The 18,924-nt window shown below is 52.6% G+C and overlaps 1 protein-coding gene across 5 annotated transcripts in view; it reads right to left on the bottom strand.

The window, feature by feature from the left end:
• The window catches only part of KAZN (kazrin, periplakin interacting protein), a 1,041,121-nt gene that overhangs the window by 6,598 nt on the left and 1,015,599 nt on the right, over positions 1 to 18,924 (bottom strand). For all 5 annotated transcript variants that reach the window (XM_045999723.1, XM_045999727.1, XM_045999731.1 and 2 more), the window contains 5 exons: positions 11,800 to 12,005; positions 11,183 to 11,301; positions 2,622 to 2,853; positions 1,098 to 1,199; positions 343 to 509 (listed from right to left, as the gene is read on the bottom strand). In XM_045999723.1, the coding sequence (XP_045855679.1) occupies positions 343 to 509; positions 1,098 to 1,199; positions 2,622 to 2,853; positions 11,183 to 11,301; positions 11,800 to 12,005 (826 nt within the window). The remainder of the gene's footprint in view (positions 1 to 342; positions 510 to 1,097; positions 1,200 to 2,621; positions 2,854 to 11,182; positions 11,302 to 11,799; positions 12,006 to 18,924) is intronic.

Consider the following 18,924-nt stretch of genomic DNA (forward strand, 5'->3'; position numbering starts at 1 on the left):
GTCTGTCCAGGTGCTTTTTCTCTGGCCACTTTTCCAATGAGGAGACTGGGATCAGTAGGCTGCCGTGGTCAGCTCACTGGGACCATCAGCACCATTAGTATCCTCACTCCTGCCTCCAAACCTCTGTCTCCGCAGCTCTCCCTGCCTGGAGTGGCCACCTCTTTTTCAGCTGTGACCTTCAGGTTCAACCACTTTGCTTCCTGGAGCCTCCGTTTTTGGATCTGTAGAAGGAGGCCACTGTGTCGTAGGGAAAAAGTGGGATCCACGAAGGGAAGGAGCCGGGGGAGGTCAGGATCACCAACTTCCGGAGCCCCAGAGCGGGGGCCAGCAGCCCACACTCACGTGGCTGGGTGGAAGACGGCGCTCATCTCCTCTGCCAGGTGCCTTCGGAGGATGTGCTTCCCACTGGGGATGCCCAGGGCGGTAGCCATGGCCTCAGCGTTGAACGTGGGCTCCAGCACCAACACAGCACCGTGGATGCCACTGTTGGTCAGGTTGTCCGCATACTCCTGAGGGCAAGGCACAGGGATGGTCAGGTTGCAGTGGGGGGGGGGGGGTGTGCCCTGTTAGCTTGACAGGTCTGCCCTGGTGTCCTACCCTCCAAGGCTGAGAAGGCCATCCTGTTATCCCGAGGTGTCCTGAGGAGCTGCCCTGCTCCAGGTGGGGCCATGCCCCCCACAGCAAGGACTTGTCCCTCTGGGGACCGGTTAGTATAAGGCAGTAAAAGCCGGAGGGGGAATGCTCCCACTCTTTTAGGGACATGAGGACAGTGACCAAGACTACTTTGTCACTGACGTAACCTCAGATCTTGCCAGGCAGCCCATAAATACTTGTCCGATGAGATGGGCCTGGATTCAGCCCAACCCTGCTTCAGAGGACAGCCTAGCCTCTCCTCCCCTGCTATGGGAAAGCCATCATGAAAGGGGTCCTGGTGTAGGGGTGGGTTGAGCCCTCCCTCTTCTTGAGCGACAGGAGGCAGGCCTTGTCACCTGCTTGGGTGACACACTGGCTCACAGAAAACGGACACACAAACGTGCATGGGATTTACAGATGCCTGTGAGTCACCCCAGCCTGCCCCCCGCCCGCCGGCCCCTCACCTTCAGGTCAATGTCCCGCACCCACTTGAGCACCCGCTGGTTGGTCCAGACCACGGGGTCTATGTTCTGTGTCTCGCAGCGGGCGCGGCGCTCCTGGAGGGCCTGGTGGGGGTGGGGAGACAGTGGGTCAGCTGGGGGTCGGGGAGCACTCAGGGGGTCCCAAGGAGCAAGCATCCACGGTGCTGGGGGGCCCTGGCATGCTGGTACAAGGAGGAGTTCTGGCCGGCAAGCCCCGGCTTCTCTGGCCCTGTCAACCTGGGGCTTGGCCTTTCACTCTGGGAAATGGGAAGAAGACTGCTTCGGTGGGGGGGGGGGGCTGGGTGAGACCCAGCAGCTGCCTAGTTTGTACAACCCAGACCCCCCGCTTTCCCGACATGGAGTAGGGGCCCAACAATGAGCGTCTTCCATGAAGGGCTGTCTTCTGCGGGGGCACCCAGTCCCTTGGGGGCAATGAGCGTCACCTACCAAATATCACCCCTGGTAACATATGGAGGGATCAGCCTGGTCCCTTTTGCCAGCCTCCCCAGGGGGACTGGCCCCCAGACAAAGGGCTCCGGGCCTCCAGTCCCCACGCGCCGTGCCCGTTTCCACGCTTCGCTGTCACAATCTTTCGATACGTCTCCCTCCTTCACCAGACTGGGGTTCCCAGGGCTGGGGGCGGGGGCAGGGTCTGCACCTCATTACTTCCGGTGCCCAGAGCCCTTTTGGGGGGGGGGTGTGAAAAGGGCTGAAGAGCCGAACAGATCCCTCCTCTGACCCTGAGTAGCTTGTGCTCTGACCTCACTCTAAGAAAACAAAGCCATCTGGACAGCCTCCACCCCGCAAGGCCCAGTGGCCTCGGGAATATTTGGGTCCTGGGGGAGCTGAAGCGGGTGCCCGTGCTGTCTGACTCAGCAGGGCTCAGAATCAAAGGGGCAGTCAAAGTCCAAACTCTGACTCTCCCCCAGGTCCCTGGTCACCTAGCTGGCCTCCCTGTTCACTTGCCCGCCTCAGACCCAACACTGGGACCCCATAGTCTGTCCTCTGGGCCTTTGCTCATGCTGTTCCCTCTGCTAGGTTGCTTTTCCCTCACACCTCCTGCTGACTGGTGCCTGGAATTCCTCTCTTGGGTCTCAGTCCAGCCATCACAACCTCAGGGAAGCCCTCCCTGATCCCTTGGAAGCTGCACCTTTGGGTTTTCATAAAATCCTGGACTTCCCTCATTGGGCCAATTTTCCATGGTATGGCGACACCAGCTTCGTTGTGGTTCTCCCTGATGAGCAGAGAACTTGGAGGTTGAGGGTTCCCCACTTTCCCTGAACTGGACACAGGGCCTGGCCCATGCCCAGTAAGCAGCTGTTGGGAGAAGGGAGGGAGAGGGGAAGGGATGGGTGCATGTGGGGATGGCTGCGTGGATGACGAGGTCGGTGGACGCGTGTGCGATGGATGCCTGGATGGGCAGAGAGTTGGGCGGACAGACAGTGGGAGCCAGGGGCAGAAAGAAGGGCTGTGGAAGACGCCTCCACCTCCTGCTCTGGTTCTCACCTCCCTGTTGAAGTTCACTTGGTACAGCAGCTCGATCCCCAGGAGGATGCTGACCTGGTGGAACTTCTTGGACACATTCAGGTGTTTCTCCAGGTCCCGCTTCATCAGGGACTGCAGCATTCGCCCGTCGACCAGGTGGTTTTGGAAGGCCTGAGAGTACTGGGACAGCCCGATGTCATTCAGCCAGGCCTTGGCCACCCAGTGATGGTCCAGGTCAGCGGCTTTGGACAGGCTGGAGAGGACAGACATGGCCAGAGAGAGAGGTGGGTGGGGACAGGTGGCAGAAACAGAGGAAAGGGGTAGAAATGGGGCAGAGGTGGGCAGAGATGAAGATAAAAGGAAAAGAACAGGGTGGGGGAAAGTGGGGGACCAAGAAATCTCAGAGATGGGCACGGAAAAGGATGGAGTAGAGAGACAGAGAGGAAGAAAGAGACAAAGCAGAGATAGGGAGAGAGGCAGATGCAGAGAGTGGAAGGAGGGAGACAGAGACAGACAGAGAAACAGAGTGAGCCCCAAAGAAGAGAAGGAGGGTCAAAAGAGAGGCAGACAGGGGCGCCTGGGTGGCTCAGTGGGTTAAAGCCTCTGTCTTCGGCTCAGGTCATGATCCCAGGGTCCTGGGATCGAGCCCCGCATCGGGCTCTCTGCTCAGCGGGGAGCCTACTTCCTCCTCTCTCTCTGCCTACTTGTGATCTGTCTGTCAAATAAATAAATAAAATCTTAAAAAAAAAAGAGAGAGGCAGACAAAGGGAACAGGAAAAGGGAAGAAAGAACATTCAGATACGCGGAGTCGAAAGAGACAGTGGCAGAGCAGCAGGGACGGATACGGAGGGAAGAGGCATATCCGGGAGCCCTCAGCATCCCCACCTGCCCCTGGGTGTGGTCCCCTGGGCACATTCCTCTGCAGTATCCCTGAAGCCCACAGAGCTGTGGCCTGGGCCATTTCTCCTCGCTCTACAAACCAGGAAGCTCAGACTTTGCCCAGAGTCACACGGTGGTACGTCTTGGAATCAGAATTAAAACCCCCGCTTTGCCTATTTCAAGCCCTCTCTCCTCACCGCTATACCTCAGCTTTCTCTGGATCCCATGCCTGTCTCAGTGCTGCTCACACAGTAGGGGCACAACCAGTATTTCTCCAACGCAGAAAGAGGTAAGATGCTCCTAGCCGGAGGTCCCCTTGGCTGTCATTCCCCTGGTTGCCACATGGTGGCAGCCTCACAGAAGGAATCAGAACAGAGCATCCCACCTGCGGAGGGACTTGAGGAATGACCTGTGGGGCTGCCCAGGTGGGGGGGGGAGGGGGGCGGCACTGAGGAATCAGGACTTGACAAGGAAATATGGGCTTACAGAGCAACACTGCCCTCCTCCCCATGTCTCGGATCAGCACCGGCATTTTTCCGTTCCCCCCAGATAGAATACCCTTTACCCTCCTCCCAGCCCCTCCCTGTGGCCCCATCTCTAAGAGCTGCCCCACCAGCCTCTCTTGAGTGGGATTTCAGCTCCTGACTCAGCTTCCTCCTTTCCACTCGCCACTGCTCACTCTGGGCACCTCTGTGTCTCCCTGGACTCTGCCCTCCAACGGGTCTCCCTGCCCTTGAGTCCTCCCCAGTCCCTTATCCAGGACAGCAGCAGAGCTGACCACAGCGCCCCCCTGCTGGTGCTCCTATGTGGGTCCTCGCTGTCCTTCATTCCACCCGTGCACGCTGAATAGCTGCTGACCACTGTGCTCGGGAGGGACGCTGTCACAGAACGGGCCTGTCTTCCCTCATGGGTCCTTCCCTTCTTCTTCCCCACGCTCTCCATTCCCCGGTGGCGCCATTTCCAGGGCTCTGGGTTACATTCGTAAATGAAGACCCCCACCTTCTCATCTCTCACTTCTCCTCTCTTCGGAGACCCCGCTGCTCACTACCTGCTGCCTTGGCATCTCCTGCCTGTCATACGTCTCACATTTGATGGGCTCCACATTAAATTCCCTGTCCCCTCTCCCAGCTCTTTCCCAGCCCCTGCCATCATCCGGCTCTGGTCCTCATTTGCCCTCTTCTCTCCTCCTTCAACAGGTCTATCTGTCACTCTGGTCCATGTGTCTGTCCCCTTTTTTCCTTTCCTGGGTTCAAGCTCCCACCACCTCTGGCATAGATTTTGGCAGTTGCCTCCTTACTTCCCCCCACATCCCCCCTGCCAGCCCTGCCTCTTCTCATCCACTTTACCCACAGTAGCCAGAGGGGCGTTTAAAAATATTAACCAGATCATGTCCCTCCTCTGCTTAAAACCTCCCAGTGGAAGAACCTTAAATGCACCTTACAAAGTGAAAGGAGCCAATCAGAAAAGACTACGTACTGTATGATTCCAGTTAGTCATTCTGGAAAAGGTAAAACTATGGAGAAAGTCAAAAGGTTAGTGGTTGCCAGGGTTAGGGAGATGGAAGGATGAGCCGGTGGAGCACAGGGGATTTCTTAGGCAGTGAAATTAATCAGCATATACACTGTCATGATGGATGTTATATGTTATATGTTCATTATATGTTCGTCCAAACCCGCAGAGGGTACAAACCAAGAGTGATCCATTATGTAAACTACGGACTCTGGGTGACTGGGATGTGTAGGTATGGGTTCCTCACCTGTAACGAACACTCCATCCAGTGGGAGATGTGGATGATGGGGGAGGTCGTGCTGGAGTGGGGGGAGGGGGGATATGGGAACGCTCTATATCTTCCTTTCAATTTTGCTGCGAAACTAAAACTGCTCTAAAAAGATTCATTATTTTAAAAATGAGGAAGGAAAAAAACTTTTTTTAAAAAAAACAACCAAAATTGAGAGAATTTATCATCAGAGAAATAAATGGCAGGAAATATGGAAGGGCTTTTTTCAAGAGGCAAGAAAATAATAACCACATAGAAACTTCACCCACATGAAAGAATAAAGAGGAGAACTCCTAGAAGTCACAATTAAAAAAAAGAAAGAAAGAAAGGTACTGGATTCAGAAATGGGAAGATTTGAATGGATATTTCTCCAAAGAAGACATACGAGTGGCCAATAAACAACGAAACGATGCCCATCACTAATCATTAGGGAAGCGCAAATTTCTCTACAAGACACCACTTCATACCCATTAGTGTGGCTAAAAAAACCCCAGAAAACAACTGTTGTTGGGGGTGTGGTGAAATCAGAACCCTCGTGTGCTGTTGGTGAGGCTCTGAGATGGTGTAACCTCCGTGGAAAACAGAGGCGGTTCCTCAAAAAGTCAAAAATAGAATTACCTTATGATCCAGCAATTCAACTTTTGGGTAAATACCAAAAAAGAGTTGAAAGCAGGGTCTCAAAGAGATATCGATATACCCACGTTCATAGCAGCATTATCCACAGTAGCTAAAATGTAGAGGCCGCCAACATCTATCAACAGAGGAATGGCTAAGCAAAAGTTGCTATCAATACACGGTGGGATGCATTCAGCTTTAAAAAGGAAGGACGTTTTTGGGGCACCTGGGTGGCTCAGTGGATTAAACTGCTGCCTTCAGCTCGGGTCGTGATCTCAGGATCCTAGGATCGAGCCCCGCATCGGGCTCTCTGCTCAGCGGGGAGACTGTTTCCCCCTCTCTCTCTGCCTGCCTCTCTGCCTACTGGTGATCTCTCTCTCTGTCAAAAAAATAAATAAAATCTTTAAAAAAAATAGATAAAAGGGAAGGACGTTTCGACACGTGCTACATGGAAGACTCGTGAAGACATGATGCTACGTGACATAAGCTGGGCCCCAAAAGACAAATCCTGTGTGATTCCACTTAAATGAGGTACTGAGAGCAGTCAAAACCATAAAGGCAGAAAGTAGAAGGGTGGTTGTCATTATATGGTGGGGGAGGGGGGAAAGGAGAGAACAGGGACTTAGTGTTTATTGTGTTATCATGAGCATAGGGTTTCAGTTCTACAAGATGAAGAGAGCCCTAGACATGGTTGGTGGGGATGACCACCCAACAATGTGGATGTACTTTATATCAATGAACTGTGCACTTAAAACCAGTTAAGACGGAGGGGGGCGTGCCTGGGTGGCTCAGTGGGTTAAGGGTCTGAATCTTGATTTTGGCTCAGGTCATGATCTCAGGGTTGTGAGATCAAGCTCTACGTCAGGCTCCACACTGGGCATGGAGCCTGCTTGAGACTTTCTCTCTCCCTCTCCTTCTGCCCCTCCTCCACCCCCCCAAACAAAAGCAACCCCCCCAAAAAAAAACTAGTTAAGATGATAAATATGTGTACTTTACAATAAAAAAATTTCTTTTAAAGAATAAAGGTGATTGGAAATGGTGACTATCTGGGTAAATATTTTTCTCATCTGCTAATGTCCTTAAAAGAGAATGGACAGTTTAGAAGACAAATATAGCATCTAACACATACAGATAGAAATGGGTGAGAACAATAGCACAAAGGCAAGAGGACCGAAAGCATCTCACACTCTACACAAAGCTGTGTAATATCGTTTTGAGACAGGCAGGGGTAAGCTAAGGAGGTATATTGCAAACTGTAGAGCCACGGTTGAAAATGAAACAAAGAAGGGTAGCCTGTAAGCCAGCAGTGGGAACATTCAGTTAATAAAAAGTCAATAGAAGAGGGGGGAAAGGGACAAAGCCTAGATCTAAATAAAATGGATAAAACGGGAAAACTCTCAGGGCTTCCCTTTTGCAGACCTACCATAGCGAGTCCTTGGAGTGGCCCAGCAGGGTCTGGCCTGCTCTTGGGGCTCTGGAGGTCCTTTCAGATGCATGGGATGCAAGGAGCTCTTGGTCCCCTTGGGCTGTGGGGCTGGCTTCCCAGGGTCCATTTCCTTCCAGCCCTGCCGGGGCTCACGCCTCGCCTCCCAGCAGAGGTTCACCCTGACCGTTTTGCACAAGGCTGTGCCCCAGCCTGCGGCTCTGACTCGAAGTATTTCCCTCAAACTGCTAATCAGGCACACATGGAACTTTAAAAATGAATTGATCTGAGCCCAGAGACTCTGCTCTCCTCTGGAGAGCCGGCCTAGTGCTCAACACTCAGCAGAGGCTTCCCTGGAAGACTGGCCAAGAAAAGGAAGGGTGAGCTCCCAGCGTTGCAAGGTCTCCTACCTGCCCCTCAGCCGCCCCGGACCGCGGTGGCCCAACCTCGTCTCCAGCCGTGCTCCACCCCACGCCACCCTCCTCCTCTGCTTGACTGCTACTGGGCTTTGCGGTGCTTTCGCTCGCCCCGAATCCTTCCAGGCCTCTTGTGTGCTGGATCAGAGGCCCTCTCTGCGCCCAGAGCTCCCCGGAGTCCCCATCCTTGCACCTGTCACCCTGTGGCGCAGACCACCAGCTCCTGGAGGGCGGGAACCCAGCTGGGCTCAACAGCCTCAGTTCTATAATCCAACACATGGAAGACAAAGCCAGCCTGGGGCCTTGACTCCAGTCCACCAGGACCAACCTCCTGTACTGGAAACTTCTGACCCAAGACAAGCTCCGTTCTAGGAAGAGACAGTCCCAGGTGGACCTCCTCCCAGCGCCTCTTAAGGCCTTCACTTCAGAGCAGCCCTTCTCTGAACCATCAGCCACGCCCTTCTCAGGACCGTCAGCCACGCCCTCCCCAGGACCACCAGCCACGCCCTCCCCAGGACCGTCAGCCACGCCCTCCCTAGGACCATCAGCCACGCCCTTCTCAGGACCATCAGCCACGCCCTTCCCAGGACCATCAGCCACGCCCTTCTCAGGACCACCAGCCACGCCCTTCCCAGGACCACCAGCCACCATCAGGGCTCCTTGCCCCGGGCAGGCGTGGGAGCTGCCAGCCCTCCCATCCAATGCCCTGGGCCCAGGGTTGTCACTTGTGGAGACCAGAAGCCTTCTTACCCCGCCTGAGGGTTTGCTCAGCAAATCAATTGTGCAACAAGACATGGGGCAGGGAGGGAGGAGGGGTACCTGGCTGAACCTAAGAGAGGGAAGCCATTTACAGTCCCCAATATCCATCCACATGCTGTCAATTAATGCACGTCTGCCCTTCAGAACAGTTCTCTTTTCATTAAAGTTGTCCCCATGGGGCCTCAGCTTGGCAACACTTTCCCAGCTGTTGGTCTGAGCTATCGTTAAGTGCCCAAACAAGACAGCGCGACTTTAGGAGTGATTCAGATGTTTTATAAAATTTGACATTGTCCCTGCCCCAAACTGAGCTAGATGAGACCCCGAAATCTGAGTTTGGGCACAGAATTGAGACACCATCTGCAACGCAGAAGACATGAGGCCATGGCGGCCCAATCCCCGTTGGGTCCGGGACCTTGTGTCTCTGCCCCAGCTTCCTCACCTGCAAAATGGGGCTCATCATGGTCGCCTCACAGAAGCTGGGAGGGCTAAGAGATGAGAGAATGTGAAACCCTCAGCACAGAGTGTGGGGCGTATTCCGTGCCCCATAAACGCGAGTAGTAGCGGTTGTTGATGTTTTTAGCGTTGAGGTGAAGTGGGATAACGGAAGGGAGATTGACTCTGAAGTGAGGTATTTTGTAGCGTGACTTTGCACCCATGATTTCTCCGGGCCTCACTTTGTCTGTCTTTAAAATGAGGGTAAGAATGTCTATCCCCCACTGATGCTGCGACGGTTAAAAAAAAATCATGGACATACAGCGATGGGGGATGGGGCTGGTGGATTTGGTGGTCGGTATTTTAGAGATAAGGGGAACCAGGTCCAGAGAGGGCAATGTCATGCCCAGAGCCACACAGGATGTGTTCTTGCAGATGACCTCACTGGGGCTCTTACCCTTAGAGTTCATGGGCCCCTGAAAGTTCCGGGAGTGAGTCAGAGGGTCCCAGAATGCAGAGTTGTCAAGTTTTGTATAATGTTGCCTCCAGGGAAAGTGTCAACAGTTTTTATGAGATTCTCAGAGTGGCCGTAGTCTCCAAAAGTTACAAGAGCTGCTGTTCTACTCTAACCCCCTTCACTTCACAGCTGGAGAAACTAGGTGCCAGAGAGCAAGACCACTGCAAGTCAGAGACAGGCCACATTTCCGAAGGGCATGAGACCCTCCCTCCTGCAGGAGGCCTGGGGGTATCTAACTGGTGGTGGTGGGGGGGGGGACACAGGATCCTTGGAGACAGTCCTGATCTCAGCTCTCAGAATTTGTCCAACTACGTTCACATCGGGCCACTAATTTGCACCCACACCCTTCCAGGCGCTGTGGCATCTTGGTTCCTTGAGGTTTTCGGGGACAGTCATGTTTTGGGTGAACTTGGGCAAGGATCCTGCGTTTTTGCAAAGTAAAGCAGGGGGCCCTACCCTGTTCCGTGGTCAGCGTTTACTGACCACGTTGGGAGGGAGACAAGGGCGCGGGAGGGGTCTCTAGCTTAGTTGGCAGAGGATTCGGGGAGGAGGCACTGGTTAGGAGTGGATGGTGAGCGTGAGGTACCTGTGGGACCCTAAGGAGGGGGGGAGCCCTCCGAGAAAGCGAGTTCATGCCCACCGCTCCTCTCCCCCCACCCATCACTCCCCTCTCCCCTCCTTCACCCCTGGTCCTGTCCCGCCGGGTCCTGACTCGCTGACAAGGCTGGCATGTTCTTGCTTTGCGTTGCTACCTGAGTTTCTGATCTGATCTCGTACGTCTTCGCTGCCACCCAGGAATCATGCTAAGGGCCCCTCTCCAGGACCCACAAACCTTTGGTTTCCTGCTCTTAAACTAGCCTGAGTTCCCAGCCTCAGCCCCCTCATTTTTTAATCCACAAAGCGGCTTCTGCAAATAAGAGCACACACCACCAGGTTTGATTAATTAACTGCATGAAGACGATGGGGAAACCAGTGAAGGAGATAATTATGCAAAACAGAAAGTGTCAGATTTACGATGCTCGTCCTTTCTCCCCAGCTGCACTCTGAGGACTGAGGGGGGTGCTCTGGTTCCCTGGAGCTGCTTGCTGAAGGAGCCCTCCCCACCCCCAGCAAATGCTGCTCACAAAATGTCAGGAGGGAGGCAGGCAGGAGGTAGGACAGAGGTGGGGTGTGGGGGGGAGGTGTGAGGGATGAGAGCAGGACACACCTGAAGGGGGGAACTCCGCCCATTCCCAGGTGCGCTTGCTAACGGAGCCTCCTCCCCTCCAGCCCTAAGCCTCTGGGGGAGACATGGCATGAAAGGCTTTCACGTCCATTTCTTCTCTGCTGCATTCTGTTTCTCCCCACCTTACACCAGCCTTCCTCCCCCGGGGATGCTAGAGCTGGGATTGTGGTGGAATTAGGCAGTGCGGATATTTTGGCCAAATTCCCAGACCTGCTCGGGCTGGCCCTCGGAGACAGAGAAGTTCTGCGGGCGCATGAGTTCCTCCTGCCTCCCAGTTGCAGGGATCATGGGCTCCTGGGGCCTCACTGATTCCCTGTATCCCCATCTTTCTATGGGGAGGGCTGGCCCAGAGTGGGACTGGGATGTGCCTGGACCCTCTGGCCAGGGCATTCCTGGGCACAGCCCACCATCCCCCATCCCTGGCCCAGCCTGCTGTGCCCGTTCACCCCCCACTGTGTGATCTGGAGGTCCCAGGGGGACTCTTCTCTCTTCCCCCTGGAGGCACAGCCCGAGCAAGGTGCCCCGGCCTGCCGACCCACCTCCTGCCTGCCTCGGCGTCGCGGTAGTCCTCGATGGCCAGCCGGAGCTTCCGCCGGTGCAGGGAGCTGCACACGCCCAGACCCAGCTCCAGGTCCTCGTCACTCAGGCTCAGCAGCACCTGCTCCGCAGGGAGGTGAGGACTGAGTGCCCAGAAGGGAGGTGTGGGGTGGGCACCCGAGGCTGCCAGGACCTGCAGCCGGCTGTAGCTGAGCCCGGGAGGGGTCTGCTAGCCCGAGCCCACCATCTCCCTGCCCCTCCTTCTCTGCAGTCCGGGCAGAGCACTCGGCGCATCTCTGCTCCAGGAGGTGAGCAGAATCACATGCTGGCCCGTGGAGCCCTCTAGCCTGGTCCTGCGCCCCTGCAGCAGGGACGGGCAGGTTGGGCCCAATTTAAAGATGCGGACGCTGAGGCTCAGACGGCTAGGTGCCTTGCAGGGGAGACATGGTGCTTTACTGGGGACCCTGGAGCCTGAACCCAGTTCAGCTGGCTCCTAGAATACATTCCTTCACCCTGGGAAGGGGTAGGGGTAGGGGTGCGGGGGGGTGGAGCAGGCCAGCTCTGGGTTGGTGAAGTTCAAGGCGGGGGGATTCCCGCTGGGATCCCGGAGGTGCCCTACCTTCCCGCTCTTCACGTTCTCCGCACAGGCCTTGACGTACATGGGCATGGCCATGACCACCTCCAGCCAGGCCTGGACAGTGCCGGCCTTCCAGTGGGCCATGGGGGTGGTCCTGACCAGCTCCACCTGCTGCAGCCGGTCCATCTGCCCCTCCCCCTCGGACAGGCTGAGGCTCTGCCGTGTGGGGCTGCACTGGCTGTCCGAATCTGCAACAGACAATTGTAGACTTGGTGGGAAGGTGGGGAGGGGGCTGCGGGAGGCTCGTGGGGGGGCGGTGGGGAAGGCAGGGACTGGGCAGACCGCACCCCTGATGCTGTGCTCCCGGGGTACAGGGGGAGGGTGGGGATGAGTCCCTCTCATGCGTTTCTTCTTTCCAAAATCCAAATGGCTTTTGTTTTGTTTTGCTGCCCCTCCCCCATTACAAAAGTAATCTGTCCCCCCCAAAAGCACAGACTTTTAAAAACTTAATCTAGAAAAGAATGAAAATAAAACACAAAGTGAAAATTGCCCCAAATCCCACGCCACCCAGAGACAGCAGCTGTTAGTTGTAGTTAAATATTCTTCGGGATACACAAATGCCCACGTTTCCAAACACACACAGACCCACGCTTACAAACACACAGAGACCCGCACGCAGACGCAACGTTCTCCGCTTTGTAACACGCCGTTCTCATTTACACCGTGGAGGACACCCTTCCATCTCCGTAGAGATCTGTGATACCTTTTGATGGCCCAGGAGTCATCAGAGGATGCTTTCTCATTGATGAGCATGGGTTGTTCCCCATTTTTTGCTATTGTAATCAACGCAGTGGCAGTCATCTCTGGGCAGCTGGGTGATTTATTTTCTTAGGATACACGGAGCCTCAGCTCCATTCCTCAACACACCGAAACCTGATTCCGGAGTAGCCCCTCATAGGCGAAAATGTCTATCCCCCAGCACTTCCCAACCCTACTCTTCAATCCATGGTTGGACACACCTGATGAAGTAGACCAGGTTCAGGCTGGATTTGACCGAGATGGAAAGAGGCTCCTTCTCTAAAGTAGGGTTAAATCAACACCCATACAAACTCAATACCATGACAAGTATTAAAAAAAGAAGCCTGGTTAGGAAGGACCCTGATGATACTGTACATTGCAAATTATCGTAACGATGTAAAAAATGCTTATCCATCAAATCAAGCAGGTGGTTACAACAATTGTGTGTGAAATCACACAGAGAGTTATGGTTACTGAGCTTGGGTGCCAGGAGGAATGAGCTTACTTTCCTCTTGCTGTACTTTTGTCCATCATCAAAATTCTACAATGAACATATGCATTTCTTTTTTTTTTGAACGTATGCATTTCTAACAAAAATTGGAAAAATTAAGTAGGAAGCGGTATAGATGGCTATTGATGGGAGTTCGTCCGAGTGAAGGATGCCCCTCATTCATGTACTGGAATATATGTGGTTCATGAGAAAGGTGTCACTGGAGGATATTTTTATCATGGGAAAATGTTCATAATCTATTGGCAAGTGAAAAAGGACAGTATGAGACAGCAGGTGCGGTGTAATCCCAGCGCATTTAAAAAATGGTACACATGGGGGCGCCTGGGTGGCTCAGTGGATTAAGCTGCTGCCTTCGGCTCGGGTCATGATCTCGGGGTCCTGGGATCAAGCCCCGCATCGGGCTCTCTGCTCCGCGCGGAGCCTGCTTCCTCCTCTCTCTCTGCCTGCCTCTCTGCCTACTTGTGATCTCTCTCTCTGTCAAATAAATAAATAAAATCTTTAAAAAAAAATGGTACACATGATTCTATGATGTAGAACTGTAATATATGTATATTTATACATTTATACATATAAAATACTAGTTGGATAAATGTTAAAAGTCTGCATCTGGAAAGGGGTGATGGGTTAATTGTGTGTGAGTCTCTATGTGTGAATGTTTTGTGTGTGTGTGTGTCCCTGTGAGTGGGCAAGGGTATTCTCATGTGTGTGTACAATTTCCTGTCTCCCATGTTTTCTGCATTGAGGCATGTTATTTTTGAAATGGACACGTGCAGCCTAGAAATCTTTTTCGAGTCACAAGGCCCTTCTCCCCAGTTCCTTCAGCCCTCCCGGGCCCCTGCCATGGAAACTCTTTGGAAGTAGCTGTTTCTGTTTGGGGACCATACACACATACCACACATACTCTGCTTAAGCCTTTCTCCCCAGTGCCAGGGGGCCTCTAGCTTCTCAGCCAAGAGCCCTTGGGAGCCCACGGCTGCTGGCCAGGAGGATGCTACCCCTGGTCCAGCGGGCACTGAGCAGAGCGACCTAACTCAGGGCGGGCAGCTAAGATGCCTCATGCCTTCATTTCCAGCGCCCTAAGGTTGGCATAATGCTGTTCCCTGCCACCTGCCTCCTTCCCAGGGCTGCTCTGGGGACTCCGTGACTTGGGAGGCTAGGTAGGTAGAAGGTCTCTTCCCTGCCCCCAGAGAAACGGCAGATGGCACAGAGCTCTGAGCAGGTCACTGGTCTGAGCACGCGTTGCCATGACGCCCAGGAATGTGGAAATGTGGAATCTGCAGTTTCCTCTGCAGCCTTGCCTGCCCCCCACCCTCCCCGAGTTTCTGAGTTTCTGCCTGGCGAGACTGCTGCCTGTCTCCCCCCTCGGTGTCCCTCCTGCTGGCCCCTGGCTCCCCAGGACAGGTCTTGTAGGGAAGCCCTCCTGATTGGGTCCTACAGGTGTGAGCCTCTGGCACACAAGTTGGGTGTGTCCTCCCTGGCTTGGAAAGAGCTGAGAGCCTCTGCTTTTTCTGTGACTGAGTCCCATCTCCATCACCTGCTTCTGGGAAGAGGAGAGATGCACGTCACCACATCTGGTTATCTGAAATTCCAAGACACAGACCGTGTTGTCCATTTGGACTGGGCCTGTGGAAAGAGGTTTTGGAGTTGAACAGATCTTGGCTCTGGGTCAATTTCTTGACTTCTTCAAGTCTCAGTTTTCCCAAGTATAAAATGGGCATAATAATAATATCTCTACCTCCCAGATCAATGACTCGTATAAATTCTGGATGTAGTAAGCACTGTCTATAGTAGGCTAGGCGCTCAGTACTTGCCTTAGTCCCTCTGCCTTCCTGGGATGAAATGTGGCTTGAGTTCAGCTCAGGGGCTGAGGGGTACCCCCCTCCCAGGGCAGGCATGCGTCGTCCGAGCAGGACTCCCACCCGGTCCAGGGGGAGAGGTGGGGCTCCCTGTGAGGTGAGGGGTGGCCTTGTCTATCCCATACCCGGGTGGTGGGGTGGCCCTGGGCTAGGCCTCCCCAGGTAAAGGCTATAAGGCAGTAGGGGAAAGAGGAAGGAAGGAAAAAGAGAAAAAAGAGAGTTGGAGAGAGAGACTCAAAGAGCAAGCCTTCAGGAGAGGCCACAGACACAACAAAGACACAAAGAGAAACAGGAAAAAGGAGAGAATGAGGGGAGGGTGGTGGTGGGGGGGCCATGACAGATAAGGGGACGGAGAGAAAAAGCAAACATCTGGTGTGCGTGTGGATACGTGTGGGTCACTCCACAGCTCACAGGCCTCAGGCCGGCGAGGAGAGCTGGCTTAGGGCGTCCGGGCTCGAGGAATGCCGGAGGCCAAGCTGGGGTCCCACCAGCAAACCATACATTTGGGTTTCTGAAGGAAGACAGCCATTCGCCCCCTGCCCTCACCACCCAGGACTTAGCTCCGAGACGAACTGCAGAAAGCCTGAAGAGGGGGGCGTCTTTGGGGCTCATAAACCATTAATTAAAGGCAATTTCCAAAATGCAGGCACTATGGTGCCCGATTTTATGTCTGGGGTTCCATCAATCCTGGCTTTTATCTCCCCTCTGTCTTGACCCAAAGAGGGGGAATAACTCACATTTATAGTCAGGCAGTGAGTTAGAGAGGCCAGCTGAGGCCCTGGTCGTCTGAGAAGGTGTCGCCAGGAGGCCGATCTGTCTGGATCCTTCCGAACACGGGGAGGACCGAGGCTGACTCTGGAAGAAGAGGTTCTACCTTCTCCTACCAGATGGATTGTCTGGTCTCAAGAGCCTAAAACATTTACTCTGGTCTGTTACGGAAAAGACTCTACAGAGTAAAGTACTGAGGTTCTGAGGTTGGCATTGGCATATGAGAGACCTGGGTTTGAGTGCTGGCTCTTCTGCTTCTCTTGGGGAAGTGTTTTGACTGTTCTTAGCCTCACCCTTACCATCTAGGAAATGGGATGATAATAACGTCTAATCTCACGGGTCTAAGTGAGGACTGAACACGGCGACGTATGGTGCTCTAACCGCTCAGGTCAGTGTCTGGCATGCAGTGGCTGCTTGGGGTCTGAGTGAGGACCTCTGTCCTCTGCAAGCTCACATCTCTTGCCATCTAGACCAGCTCTGTCCTGTTATGTGGTTCATCCACGTTGAGAAGCCTCTATGGGATAAAATACACACTGAATTCTGAAGGCTTTCTCCAAGAAGAGAAGAAAAAGCAATCTCCATACTTTTCATGTTGATCACATCTTGAAATGATAATATTTGGGGGTATATCAGGTGAAATCAAATTCATTATTAAAATTCATTTCACCTGTTTTTACTTTTTAACGTGTCTACCAGAAAATCTAAAATTACATATGTGGCTTATATGAATTTTTCCCTGCACAGAGCTGGGTTAGATGGAAGGAGTTGGTTGTTTTCTCATTGACTTTCCCCCTTCTGTTGGTTTGGAAGTGAACCACCCGATTTCTCTGCTTTTGGTTCAGTGGTTCTCAAAGTGGGGTCCCTGGGCTGTCGCATCAGCAACACCGGGGAACTGGTTATCCATGCACAGTCTGGGAGCCTGCCCCAGAGCTCCTGCGGCTGGAGCTCTGAGGGGTGAGTCCGGGAATCTGTAGTTTAGCAAGCCTCCCAGGGGTTTCTGATGGGAGCCGAATTTTAGAACCATTCTTTATTGGCTACCCTAAAACTTACCATATGTATTTAACTTGACAAAACACTGCCATCGTGATTATTTTACCCTATTAATATTCGCTTCAAATGACTTCCCTCCACGTAACCAAGTTCTCATCACTTCTCCTTGTGCCTCTGACCTAGCTTCTTGGATAATTTTTCTTATTCCTGAAGAGCGTGATTTAAAAGTTCCTCGGATTAGGAGTATTTTTTGGTGGTAAGCTCCATAACCGTTTTCTGAAGAAAGCCGATGTTTCCCCCTCCTCAATCAAAGAGTTTTGCTGGGTACACAGTTCTAGGCTCGCAGTCATTTCCTTCTGGCACCTCATTGCGGTGAGGTAGAGGACAGTTCCACTACCTTCTGCCTTCCTTTTTGCTGAGGAGAAGGCAGCTGCTGGCCCAATTGTCCTTTGGTGAGTTCCTTTGAAGACTTTCTCTTTGGGGTGCCTGAGTGGCTCAGTGGGTTAAGCCTCTGCCTTCAGCTCAGGTCATGATCCCAGGGTCCCGGGATCGAGCCCCACATTGGGCTCTCTGCTCGGCGGGGAGCCTGCTTCCCTTCCTGCCTCTCTGCCTACTTGTGATCTCTGTCAAATAAATAAATAAAAATCTTCTAAAAAATAAAAGGATTTTCTCTTTGTCCTCGGTGTTCTGTAGTTTCATTATGATATGACTACATGAGGATTTCTTCTTATTCTGACTGATATATATCATGCTTCCCGCATCCATGGGTTTATTTCTAGAATATTCTCACCCACTATCTTATATTTTAATATTACCTCTTCTCGATTCTCTCTTTGCTCTCCTTCTGGGACCGGACTTTCTAATTCTTTCTTCCCTCTCTTGTAAGCTGCTTCTGTCCAACAGAGTTTTCTGTGGTGGTAGAAATCCTGGATAATCTGCACTGTCCATTGTGACAGCCGGGAGCCACATATGGAGTGAACACTCAGAATGTTGCTAGTGCAGCTGAGGAACTGAGTCCAAAGCTTTACTGAATTTCGATGAATTTAAATACAGATTTTATTGCCACACGTGGCTCGTGGCTGTTGTGGTAGACCAGAAAGCTCCGATTTCCCCTCATGGTTTCCATCCATTTATTTCTCTGCATTGCATTCTGGGTAATTTCCTTAGACCTATTTTCCATTTTTAAAATTCTCTCTTCAGCAGTTTACTCTGCTGTTTAATCCATCCTTGGATTTTATTTTATTTATTTATTTTTTCTAAGTAGCTTCCATGCCCAGCGTGGAGCCAAAGGAGGGGCTTGAACTCATGACCCTGAGATCAAGACCTGAGCTCAGATCAAGGGTCAGCCGCTTAACTGACTGAGCCACCCAGGTGCCCCTGGAGTTTATTTTTTTAATGTTACTCACTACATACTTCTAAAAGTTCTATTTGGTTCTTTCCCCAGTTCACCTGGTCTTTTCAGATAGTCTCTTATTGTTTGCTCATGTTTATGATTTCATCTTACATTTTTTAAAGTATTACATACATATCAGCTTGTATTTGGTGTTGGTAACTATGTATCTGAAAAGGCCTTGGAGGGTCTAAATTTGCTGTATTTCTCTGTGGACTCACATGCATGCTGAGCTCAGATTTGATCTTATGGGAATCTCTAGAGTTTAAATAGTGGACGTTTTCCTCCAGAGAGTTCTGTGACCTGCCGGAGCAGGAGCAGGGAGGGACGAGGGATGGTACCTGGTAGCAGGGACCATTTCATTCCTGTTAAAGAGACATGGGACAATGAGAGACCATAGGCTCTGGTCCTCCATGTTGCCACACCCCAGCATTTACTTCCCTGTCCACAGTCCTGACATCAGCATCTGTCCCTAGGACAGACCCCAGTTGTCACACGTGCTTATCGCTCACTGCGCCTGTTCTGGTCTTGGCTCACAGCATTTAGTTTTGGATGGGGGTAACTTGGTGATTTCCCTTACTTTTGGTGAGGCCAGAGATATATTAAAAAGTATGTTTTATTTTGGATTTAGTGGTCTGTCTTCCTCCACACGGGCCCGAGAGGACATCCTCTGCCTGTGGACACTGTCCACCCCACACTCTTCACGTTCTGCTGGTGGGTCTGTCCGTCTGCCCAGCTACGAAGGGAAGTCCGATCAGAGATCAAGTCTATCCTTCTCTTTCTCACGCACGCCTGGTTCATGGTGATGCTCAATGCCATCATTAAAAGCCCAAGTTATGGGAAAGGGACAACCA

This window comes from Meles meles, chromosome 1, assembly GCF_922984935.1.
Source record: "Meles meles chromosome 1, mMelMel3.1 paternal haplotype, whole genome shotgun sequence".
NCBI classification, from domain to species: Eukaryota; Metazoa; Chordata; class Mammalia; order Carnivora; family Mustelidae; genus Meles; species Meles meles.